At 47.4% G+C, this 12,444-nt stretch overlaps 1 protein-coding gene across 3 annotated transcripts in view; it reads left to right on the forward strand.

The window, feature by feature from the left end:
• Positions 1-10,108, forward strand: part of LOC115175146 (zinc finger protein 395-like) — a 14,785-nt gene extending 4,677 nt beyond the window's left edge. The window contains exons 6-11 of one of the 3 annotated variants that reach the window (XM_029734366.1): positions 2,410-2,510; positions 2,676-3,058; positions 3,242-3,318; positions 3,599-3,706; positions 4,062-4,183; positions 8,928-9,253. In XM_029734366.1, the coding sequence (XP_029590226.1) occupies positions 2,410-2,510; positions 2,676-3,058; positions 3,242-3,318; positions 3,599-3,706; positions 4,062-4,183; positions 8,928-9,165 (1,029 nt within the window). In that variant the 3' untranslated portion in view covers positions 9,166-9,253. Of the gene's footprint in view, positions 1-2,409; positions 2,511-2,675; positions 3,319-3,598; positions 3,707-4,061; positions 4,184-8,927 lie in introns of all 3 variants that reach the window. The other 2 variants (XM_029734364.1, XM_029734365.1) reach the window with 2 other exon arrangements.
• Positions 10,109-12,444: the final 2,336 nt, after the last annotated feature.

Raw genomic sequence — 12,444 nt, forward strand, 5'->3', positions numbered from 1 at the left:
TATATTTTTTACATTACACGCATTATGAAATAGTGACATTAAAATAATTGTAGAGCTTTTTAATGGAAATTACAAAGCCAAAAATAGTAAACATTCAAGTTGCCAAAACATTGAAAATATTCCATAGTCACTGTCAGGTCCACATTGGGTAGACATCAATACAAAAACAGGAAATTACTATGAAGTAATATTTTATCTGTGTAATATCACTTAGTTCTTATTTGATTACTTTATTATTTTTCATTCCTTAAAGTCATCATCTCATCTGTGCTCAGCCAGTCAGCCAGCCAGTCAGCCAGCCAGCCAGTCAGCCAGCCAGCCAGTCAGACAGCCAGTCAGCCAGCCAGCCAGTCAGCCAGCCAGTCAGCCAGTCAGCCAGCCAGCCAGTCAGCCAGCCAGTCAGTCAGCCAGTCAGCCAGCCAGTCAGCCAGCCAGTCAGCCAGCCAGTCAGCCAGACAGTCACCCAGCCAGCCAGTCAGCCAGCCAGCCAGTCAGCCAGCCAGCCAGTCAGCCAGGCAGTCAGTCAGCCAGTCAGCCAGCCAGCCAGTCAGCCAGCCAGTCAGCCAGTCAGTCAGCCAGCCAGTCAGCCAGTCAGCCAGCCAGACAGTCAGCCAGCCAGTCAGCCAGCCAGTCAGTCAGCCAGTCAGGCAGTCAGCCAGCCAGTCAGCCAGTCAGTCAGCCAGCCAGCCAACCAATCAGCCAGCCAGCCAGTCAGCCAGCCAACCAGTCAGCCAACCAGCCAGTCAGCCAGCCAGTCAGCCAGCCAGCCAGCCAGCCAGCCTTTAGTCATCCTATTTAGCTAGGCTAGCCTGCCTGAGTATGCTGCAGAGCTGTCTGACTAAATCACTTGACTAGTTCTTCAAAGTATGTAAGGCATATTTTCAAGACTGCTTATTACCAACTACTACAACTATCAATCAGCTAGACCTACCTCAGGAACCGTCTCTATCCCTCTCACTATCTTAGACTTAGAATATATGGATAACTACAAATACCTAGGTGTCTGGTTAGACTGTAAACTCTCCTTCCAGACACACATTAAACATCTCCAATCCAAAATTAAATCTAGAGTCGGCTTCCTATTTTGCAACAAAGCCTCCTTCACTCATGCTTCCAAACATACCCTCGTAAAACTGACCATCCTACTGATCCTCGACTTCAGCGATGTCATTTATAAAATAGCCTCCAATACTCTACTCAACAAATTGGATGCAGTCTATCACAGTGCCATCCGTTTTGTCACCAAAGCCCCATATACTACCCACCAATGCGACCTGTACGCTCTCGTTGGCTGGCCCTCGTTTCATACTCGTCGCCAAACCCACTGGCTCTAGGTCATCTATAAGTCTTTGCTAGGTAAAGCCCCGCCTTATCTCAGCTCACTGGTCACCATAGCAGCACCCACCCGTAGCACGCGCTCCAGCAGGTATATCTCACTGGTCACCCCCAAAGCCAACACCTGCTTTGGCCGCCTTTCCTTCCAGTTCTCTGCTGCCAATGACTGGAACGAACTTCAAAAATCACTGAAGCTGGAGACTCATATCTCCCTCACTAACTTTAATTACCAGCTGTCAGAGCAGCTCACAGATCATTGCTTCCTGTACATAGCCCATCGGTAAACAGCCCATCTATCTACCTCATCCCCATATTGTTCTACATTTATCTTGCTCCTTTGCACCCCAGTATCTCTACTTGCACATTCATCTTCTGCACATCAACCATTCCAGTGTTTAATTGCTATATTGTAATTACTTCGCCACCATGGCCTATTTAATGCCTTAACTTACCTCATTTGCACTCACTGTATATAGACTTTTTGTTTTCTTTTTTTCTACTGTATTATTGACTGTATGTTTTGTTTGTTCCATGTGTAACTCTGTGTTGTTATATGTGTTGAACTGCTTTGCTTTATCTTGGCCAGGTCGCAGTTGTAAATGAGAACTTGTTCTCAACTAGGCTACCTGGTTAAATAAAGGTGAAATAAATAAAAAAGAATCAAATAAAATCATCTCAACCTACCTCATGAACTGTCTCTATCCCTCTCACTATCAATCAGGTAGAGCTACGTCATAAACTGTCTCTATCCCTCTCGTTGTTCTGCCCAGCGTCCCACATAGTTCTTGACTTAATTATTTGATTTCTCTCTAGAGAAATGGCGCGTTGAGCTCACCAAAAAAACTAAATGGATTTCAAGTAACTCACCTCGACTCTATTTTCCTCTGTCTCTCGCTCTCTCTCTCTCTCTCTCTCTCTCTCTCTCTCTCTCTCTCTCCCCCTCTTTCTCCCTCTTTCTCTCTCTCTGTCTCTCTCTCTCTCTCTCTCTCTCTCTCCCTCTTTCTCTCTCTCTCTCTCTCTCTCTCTCTCTCTCTCTCTCTCTCTCTCTCTCTCTCTCTCTGTCTCTGATCACAGAGTTCTTTCAGAGGAGCGTACAGGTGTCTGTGGCCCAGCTGTGGCAAGGTGCTCACATCTTCAGTACGGATGAAGAGACATGTCCGTGTGCTGCACCTCGGGTGAGATCTCTTCTCAGACAGCTGGTATTAACTCCAAAAAATGATCTCGTTAACTTACTCTCTCTCCTTTGTCTATCCCTTCCAAATTCTATACACACACGTATGCACGCACGAACACACAAACACACACCACAACCCTACACACACACACACACACACACACAGCAGTGGATCGGAGCAGTCCCACAGAGAGGAGGATTTCTACTACACTAAGTTCTCCTGCAAAGCTCCACCAGGCCTCGTCCCAGCCTTGTCCTCTCACGTCCCATGGGCGTCCTGTGGCTCCCCTCCACGTCCTGGTCCAGGTTCCTGTCTCCAGATCCCCTCCTCTACCTCGTCCTCACCCTCAGGGTCAGGCAGCTCCAGGCCCAGCTCAGGCCCAGGGTCAAACCCAGGGTCAGGCAGCTCCAGGCCCAGCTCAGGCCCAGTGTCAACCCCAGGGTCAGGCAGCTCCAGGCCCAGCTCCAGGCTCAGCTCAGGCCCAGTGTCAACCCCAGGGCCAGGCAGCTCCAGGCCCTGCTCAGTCCCAGGGTCAACCCCAGGGTCAGGCAGCTCCAGGCCCAGCTCCAGGCCCAGCTCAGGCCCAGTGTCAACCCCAGGGCCAGGCAGCTCCAGGCCCTGCTCAGGCCCAGTGTCAACCCCAGGGCCAGGCAGCTCCAGGCCCAGCTCAGGCCCAGGGTCAACCCCAGGGTCAACCCCAGGGTCAACCCCAGGGTCAGCTCCAGGGTCAGCTCCAGACCAGCCCAGCCCTCTCAGCCAGTCTGCCCCCAGTTCCTTTTCGCAGATACAGACAGACCACCTGTATCAGGTGGGTTGATTTATTTAACCGGGATATTCCACTCAGTAACAATTGATGCTCTGGGTCTGACCTGGCTTGCAGAGTGTCCAGTACTTCTCTGTTTCGTATTTTAAATCATTTGTCTTTTATGGCAAGGCAGTGATGTTGCCTTGTTGAATTCTATTATTATGGGTTTAGAAACAACAGCAAGGCATCTTGAAAAGGGGTGGAGTTTGACTAGAATGGCTGTAAAATAAATGTATGGGAGTCTGAGAGATGTCTGGTCTGTTGTTGTCTTCCTGTCTTCCAGGCCTGCACTCCCCTCCAGGTGACGGTGTCCTGTCACAACCCCGCCCCCTGTTGTTGGACCCCTCCCCCTCTCACCGTCTCTAACCAGCACAGTCACCACAACTCCCAGGTACGTCTGCTCTCTTCTCCTCCTGGTTAGCCTCAACCCCAGTCGTTCCTTCCAGGTCACTCCAGAACGAGAATATCTTGTGATATCTTGTGGGTATCTATCTCCTGATATCTATCTCCTGATATCTATCTCCTGATATCTATCTCCTAATATCTGTCTCCTGATATCTGTCTCCTGATATCTATCTCCTGATACCTATCTCCAGCAGAGCACCAGTAGGACAACAGCTGGATGTGATATTAATTGTGACTATTTAATTATTTCTTATTACAAGAGATGCCATACTTATCTAAAAATAAGAATCCTCCTCTTCTCTTCCCCCCTCCCCCTGCTTCCTCTCTCTTGCCCACTACAGGTGGTGAGGGGTCGCTGCAGGTCTGTGAGTATAGGAGAACAGTGGCTACAACAGAACAGCGCCACCAACAGGCTAACGACCACGAGAGCAGCCTCCCCGTCACGCTCTCACTGCTCCTTCAGGTAGTCCCCGTGTACCCTCTCTCCTCCCCGTCACGCTCTCACTGCTCCTTCAGGTAGTCCCCGTGTACCCTCTCTCCTCCCTCCTCCCCGTCACGCTCTCACTGCTCCTTCAGGTAGTCCCCGTGTACCCTCTCTTCTCTCTCCTCCCTGTCACGCTCTCACTGCTCCTTCAGGTAGTCCCCGTGTACCCTCTCTCCTCCCCGTCACCCTCTCACTGCTCCTTCAGGTAGTCCCCGTGTACCCTCTCTCCTCCCCGTCACCCTCTCACTGCTCCTTCAGGTAGTCCCCGTGTACCCTCTCTCCTCCCCGTCACGCTCTCACTGCTCCTTCAGGTAGTCCCAGTGTACCCTCTCTCCTCCCCGTCACGCTCTCACTGCTCCTTCAGGTAGTCCCCGTGTACCCTCTCTCCTCCCTCCTCCCCGTCACGCTCTCACTGCTCCTTCAGGTAGTCCCCGTGTACCCTCTCTCCTCCCTCCTCCCCGTCACGCTCTCACTGCTCCTTCAGGTAGTCCCCGTGTACCCTCTCTCCTCCCTCCTCCCCGTCACGCTCTCACTGCTCCTTCAGGTAGTCCCCGTGTACCCTCTCTCCTCCCCGTCACCCTCTCACTGCTCCTTCAGGTAGTCCCCGTGTACCCTCTCTCCTCCCCGTCACCCTCTCACTGCTCCTTCAGGTAGTCCCCGTGTACCCTCTCTCCTCCCCGTCACGCTCTCACTGCTCCTTCAGGTAGTCCCCGTGTACCCTCTCTCCTCCCCGTCACCCTCTCACTGCTCCTTCAGGTAGTCCCCGTGTACCCTCTCTCCTCCCCGTCACGCTCTCACTGCTCCTTCAGGTAGTCCCCGTGTACCCTCTCTCCTCCCCGTCACCCTCTCACTGCTCCTTCAGGTAGTCCCCGTGTACCCTCTCTCCTCCCCGTCACCCTCTCACTGCTCCTTCAGGTAGTCCCCGTGTACCCTCTCTCCTCCCCGTCACCCTCTCACTGCTCCTTCAGGTAGTCCCCGTGTACCCTCTCTTCTCTCTCCTCCCTGTTACGCTCTCACTGCTCCTTCAGGTAGTCCCCGTGTACCCTCTCTCCTCCCCGTCACCCTCTCACTGCTCCTTCAGGTAGTCCCCGTGTACCCTCTCTCCTCCCCGTCACGCTCTCACTGCTCCTTCAGGTAGTCCCCGTGTACCCTCTCTTCTCTCTCCTCCCTGTTACGCTCTCACTGCTCCTTCAGGTAGTCCCCGTGTACCCTCTCTCCTCCCCGTCACCCTCTCACTGCTCCTTCAGGTAGTCCCCGTGTACCCTCTCTCCTCCCCGTCACGCTCTCACTGCTCCTTCAGGTAGTCCCCGTGTACCCTCTCTCCTCCCTCCTCCCCGTCACGCTCTCACTGCTCCTTCAGGTAGTCCCCGTGTACCCTCTCTTCTCCCCGTCACGCTCTCACTGCTCCTTCAGGTAGTCCCCGTGTACCCTCTCTCCTCCCCGTCACCCTCTCACTGCTCCTTCAGGTAGTCACCGTGTACCCTCTCTTCTCTCTCCTCCCCGTCACGCTCTCACTGCTCCTTCAGGTAGTCCCCGTGTACCCTCTCTCCTCCCCGTCACGCTCTCACTGCTCCTTCAGGTAGTCCCCGTGTACCCTCTCTTCTCTCTCTCCTCTCTCTTGTCTTCTCTTCGCTCCTCTTCTTTAGTTAAGCACCATTTAGCCTCCCCACTCTTCTCCTCTCCCCTCTGTCTCAACTATCTCTCCTCTCCCCTCTGTCTCAATTCTCTCCTCTCCCCTCTGTCTCAACTATCTCTCCTCTCCCCTCTGTCTCAGCTTTCTCTCCTCTCCCCTCTGTCTCAATTCTCTCCTCTCCCCTCTGTCTCAACTATCTCTCCTCTCCCCTCTGTCTCAATTATCTCTCCTCTCCCCTCTGTCTCAACTATCTCTCCTCTCCCCTCTGTCTCAACTATCTCTCCTCTCCCCTCTGTCTCAACTATCTCTCCTCTCCCCTCTGTCTCAACTATCTCTCCTCTCCCCTCTGTCTCAACTATCTCTCCTCTCCCCTCTGTCTCAACTATCTCTCCTCTCCCCTCTGTCTCAACTATCTCTCCTCTCTCAACTATCTCTCCTCTCCCCTCTGTCTCAGCTATCTCTCCTCTCCCCTCTGTCTCAGCTTTCTCTCCTCTCCCCTCTGTCTCAGCTATCTCTCCTCTCCCCTCTGTCTCAGCTTTCTCTCCTCTCCCCTCTGTCTCAGCTATCTCTCCTCTCCCCTCTGTCTCAGCTATCTCTCCTCTTCCCTCTGTCTCAACTATCTCCCCTCTCTCAACTATCTCTCCTCTCCCCTCTGTCTCAGCTATCTCTCCTCTCCCCTCTGTCTCAGCTTTCTCTCCTCTCCCCTCTGTCTCAACTATCTCCCCTCTGTCTCAACTATCTCTCCTCTCCCCTCTGTCTCAATTATCTCTCCTCTCCAGTTCCTTATAGCCCCTCTAGCTTTCTCTTCTATCTCTGTCTCTACACTCCACACGTCTCCCAATGGGATGAGAGGGCCTGATTAGTTAGCTAGATAAGAAACATGAAGGAGAATGTGTCTCTCTAATCGTATTCTCTCTAACACGGTCTTTTCTCTTGTACTGGTAGATCATATTCCTTTTCTCTCACCATACTGTATGTATTGGGTTTACAATTATCCCCACATTGATTGTCTCTTCCCAGCAAACCGAAATTGGTTCTGTGAAGGTTCCCAGAACATTCGTAAGGTCGCTGCAAATGTTCTCATAACAACAAAAACATGTCTCGTCGTAGTGATAATTCTAGAATGTTTGTATAAAACCTTCACCTGATGTTGCAAGAACGTTCCTAGAACACATTTAATCTGTTCTTTAAAGCTCAGAATGTTACATTAGGTTGTGGGAACAATCTGGTGGTAACATTTTGGGGACATCAAGAAAGATATGTTCCCCAAAAACACCAAAACTGTCCCAGTTGTGTGGATAATTCTACAATGTTTATTTTAGGTTGCAAAAAAAAAATGTGCCTGATGTTGTAAGAACATTCCCAGAACACATTTTTTAAGTTCTTTTAAAAGTCCCGAAAACATTTATTTAGGTTGTGTAGAACATTGTGGGGATAAGATGAGAAATAGGTTCCCAAAACACCAAAACTTTCCAGTTGTGCTGACATTCAGATAATATTTGTATCAGGGTGCAAAAAAAACATTCCTTTGATGTTGCAATAATGTTGACAGAACAGCCTTTCTGAGTTCTGTAAAGGTTCCCAGAACATTTGATTAGGTTGTGGGAACAGTGTGGATACATTACAATAGATAGGTTCCCAAAACACAAAATATGCTCAATAGATATTCATACAATGTTTAAGTTAGGTTGGTACAGGACATTCCCTTAATGTTGTAAGAATTAAATAAGTACGTTTTCATTACGTTCATAGCATATTTGATTTAGGTTTAACATAATATTCCATTGATGTTCACACAATATACATTTTAACTTGTTTTTGAGGTCTTCAGAACATTTCGAAATTGTTATATTTCAGTTTAACATAATATTACCCAAACATTCTCAGCATGCAAATTTGTAGCTACTTTTAAAGCATATTGGAATACATCCCCATCCCATCATTGATTTAATGGCGATTTGCGTTTGAGGACTGTATTGTAGGTCATATGGAGACACATTTTAAATTAATTCACAGGATATTTGAAGAACATTTTGTTATACAAACACACCCATGTTTTCTTATACTTCATATGTTGACAACATGCACATGTGGGGTTTGAACCTGCAATGTTTGGTTCCCTAGCCTATAATATTTTTTCCACCATTTATTTTTCCCACAGGGGATTTTTAGAAATACTTAAGATTAAGGGCTGTGTTTCATGTAGGCTTACCCTGGCGTGACCTTTTGATAACCATGTAAATCTCTCTAGGACAAGGTGACTTTTATCAATATATTCGCCTGTATTTACCTCAGAAAAATGAAATGCTAATTAGCTGCTAATGTTGCTATCATAAAAAACTACAAATACCATGATGATCTGGACCAGACTGCCGAATCAAGGCAAAGGTAAGAATCTCTGTATTAACTATCTAATGCTAGCTAAATTTAATAATGAATAAATTCGCTACATTTCTTTAAATTGGCAATTCTGTGAACTCTCTTGTGCAAGTTTTAAATTTACACAATACCTGTTAGCAAAAGTGTCAGTTAGAGATGACGTGCAAGAGCATGCTGGGATATGTCGTCTTGCATGATGTCTACTTTGATGTCTAATTAGCATTTTCAAATCTGAGAGTAAATAGAGCCGAATATATTGATAAAAGTCACCTTGTCCTAGAGAGATTTAAATGGATAAGCCTACACATTTTAAAAATGAATGAGGGGGGAAAAAACGATTGGAACCATTTCCCTGTTTGACCGCTAGGTTTTATGGGTATTATGACACCGCCACTGTGGGGCTCTATACAGTCCTCTAAGGCGAGAACAGTAATAGGGATGTATTCCAATATTCTTTAATTTGCATGCTGAGAATCTTGTGGTAATATTAAACAAAACTTAAATACAACATTTTCTAAATCTTCCGAGTACCTCCAAGACAAGTTAAAATGTATATTGTGTGAACATCAATGGAATATTATGTAAAAACCTAAAACAAATATCCTATGAACGACATAAAAACAGACTTATTTTGATTCTTATTTGATTAAGGGAATGTCCTAATGTTCTGGGACTGTTTCCGATTTGCTGGGTGGTGTATCATCTCTGTAGGAAGGGACGAGGGGAGGCCAAAACGTTTCTTGTGTATCATCCCTTTAGGAAGGGACGAGGGGAGGCTAAAACGTTTATTATGTATCATCCCTGTAGGAAGGGACGAGGGAGGCCAAAACGTTTATTATGTATCATCCCTGTAGGAAGGGACGAGGGGAGGCCAAAACGTTTATTATGTATCATCCCTGTAGGAAGGGACGAGGGAGGCCAAAACGTTTATTATGTATCATCCCTGTAGGAAGGGACGAGGGGAGGCCAAAAAGTGTCGTAAGGTGTACGGAGTGGAGCGTAAGGAGCAGTGGTGCACGGCCTGCCGCTGGAAGAAAGCGTGCCAGCGCTTCCCTGACTAAACAAGTGTGTGAACAACAGATGAGAGAGAGGACACGATCACAACCAGGGCCTGTTAGCCATCAAGAACAACAAATTCCTTTTTTTTCCTACCTTGTTGTCCCCCCCCCCTCAAGGAATAAAGTGATTTGTGTATTTTTTGTTGTAAACGTTGACCTGAGCAGTGAGTCAGTGTGTGATGTTAGTAGCTAGTAGTTGAGACTGTGTTATGACGTGGTAGCGCTACAATGTTCATCCTTCCTAGCCTGGTCCCAGACCTGTAGGTGCTGTGTAGCATGACAACGACCAGCTATACACAGGGACTGAACTTTTCGGGGGTACTGGCTTGTAACCCTGGGTAACAATCGGCTCAAAAGTCTGCCGTGCGATATTTCTAAGGACAAACTTTAGACCGTCCTGGCGGGCTAGTGTGGCACATTTTCTACTAGCCCAATCTGAAAAGTACTAGCCCGATCTGAAAAGTACTAGCCCAATCTGAAAAGTACTAGCCCAATCTGAAAAGTACTAGCCCAATCTGAAAAGTACTAGCCCGATCTGAAAAGTACTAGCCCAATCTGAAAAGTACTAGCCCAATCTGAAAAGTACTAGCCCAATCTGGCGGGCTGGTTTAGATTCCATCCCTGGTTGAACAAGGCACTTCATCCTTAACTGTTCTCCCAACCTCTTCTTCTTCTTCTATACAGCACAAACAGATCTGGCCCCAGGATACTCCTCACCTTCCACTGAGACCATGTCTCTCCTCACACCTCCCACTGAGACCATGTCTCTCCTCACCTTCCACTGAGACCATGTCTCTCCTCACACCTCCCACTGAGACCATGTCTCTCCTCACACCTCCCACTGAGACCATGTCTCTCCTCACCTCCCACTGAGACCATGTCTCTCCTCACCCCCCACTGAGACCACGTCTCTCACCTCCCACTGAGACCATGTCTCTCCTCACCTCCCACTGAGACCATGTCTCTCCTCACACCTCCCACTTAGACCATGTCTCTCCTCACCTCCCACTGAGACCATGTCTCTCCTCACCTCCCACTGAGAACGTCTCTCCTCACCTCCCAGAGACCATGTCTCTCCTCACCTCCCACTGAGACCATGTCTCTCCTCACCTCCCACTGAGACCATGTCTCTCCTCACCTCCCACTGAGACCATGTCTCTCCTCACCCCCCACTGAGAACGTCTCTCCTCACCTCCCACTGAGAACATGTCTCTCCTCACCTCCCACTGAGACCATGTCTCTCCTCACCTCCCACTGAGACCATGTCTCTCCTCACCTCCCACTGAGACCACGTCTCTCCTCACCTCCCACTGAGACCACGTCTCTCCTCACCTCCCACTGAGACCATGTCTCTCCTCACCTCCCACTGAGACCATGTCTCTCCTCACCTTCCACTGAGACCATGTCTCTCCTCACCTCCCACTGAGACCATGTCTCCTCACCTCCCACTGAGACCATGTCTCTCCTCACCTCCCACTGAGACCATGTCTCTCCTCACCCCCCACTGAGAACGTCTCTCCTCACCTCCCACTGAGAACATGTCTCTCCTCACCTCCCACTGAGACCATGTCTCTCCTCACCTCCTGAGACCATGTCTCTCCTCACCTCCCACTGAGACCACGTCTCTCCTCACCTCCCACTGAGACCACGTCTCTCCTCACCTCCCACTGAGACCATGTCTCTCCTCACCTCCCACTGAGACCATGTCTCTCCTCACCTCCCACTGAGACCATGTCTCTCCTCACCTCCCACAGTATTGTACCTCTCTTCTTCTTTAATCTCCTGCTCCAACACATCATTGCTCCCCGTGGTGTCTACAGAAGCTATGAAATACCTATACCTCTATGTGATGTGCTATCTATGAGATCTTCTTTTGGACTATTTTGTATTTTTGTGTTTTTTTATTGTTATATAAAGAGTTTAATGTCATGTTTTGGCACATTTTATTTCTTTATTTTACAAGGATAATAATGAATGAGCTACATTTGGTTTGACTCGTTGTGGTTTGAATCGAATCAGTTTCTTCCATACAGTATTTTACTCTTCCTCGTCTTGGTGAACAGTGTTATAGTCCTGTCTGTATAAGACAGTGTTATGGTCCTGTCTGTATAAGACAGTGTTATAGTCCTGTCTGTATAAGACAGTGTTATGGTCCTGTCTGTATAAGACAGTGTTATGGTCCTGTCTGTATAAGACAGTGTTATAGTCCTGTCTGTATAAGACAGTGTTATGGTCCTGTCTGTATAAGACAGTGTTATGGTCCTGTCTGTATAAGACAGTGTTATGGTCTGTATAAGACAGTGTTATGGTCCTGTCTGTATAAGACAGTGTTATAGTCCTGTCTGTATAAGACAGTGTTATGGTCCTGTCTGTATAAGACAGTGTTATAGTCCTGTCTGTATAAGACAGTGTTATGGTCCTGTCTGTATAAGACAGTGTTATGGTCCTGTCTGTATAAGACAGTGTTATGGTCCTGTCTGTATAAGACAGTGTTATGGTCCTGTCTGTATAAGACAGTGTTATGGTCCTGTCTGTATAAGACAGTGTTATGGTCTGTATAAGACAGTGTTATAGTCCTGTCTGTATAAGACAGTGTTATGGTCTGTATAAGACAGTGTTATGGTCTGTATAAGACAGTGTTATGGTCTGTATAAGACAGTGTTATGGTCCTGTCTGTATAAGACAGTGTTATGGTCCTGTCTGTATAAGACAGTGTTATGGTTTGTATAAGACAGTGTTATGGTCTGTATAAGACAGTGTTATGGTCCTGTCTGTATAAGACAGTGTTATGGTCCTGTCTGTATAAGACAGTGTTATGGTCTGTATAAGACAGTGTTATGGTCTGTATAAGACAGTGTTATGGTCTGTATAAGACAGTGTTATGGTCTGTATAAGACAGTGGTATGGGGATCAGGCAATGTTAGACTGCAATTTTTAATATCCTTCTAATGACAGAAGAAACATTATGTCTAAAGTTATTAAAAACACAGTCAAATAAAGTAAATAATAAATAAATAAATAAATAAAAAAGAGAATTCTGGGACAATGATAGTTTTCTGAATTACAATCCTCAAGAGGAATAGCAAACTCATTTATTACATTTTTCTCTATACAGGTTTCATTAAGACTTAAACAAATAGCTAGAAATGTAGACTGTATTCAGTGTTATT

Source organism: Salmo trutta, chromosome 35 (assembly GCF_901001165.1).
Source record: "Salmo trutta chromosome 35, fSalTru1.1, whole genome shotgun sequence".
NCBI lineage: Eukaryota > Metazoa > Chordata > Actinopteri > Salmoniformes > Salmonidae > Salmo > Salmo trutta.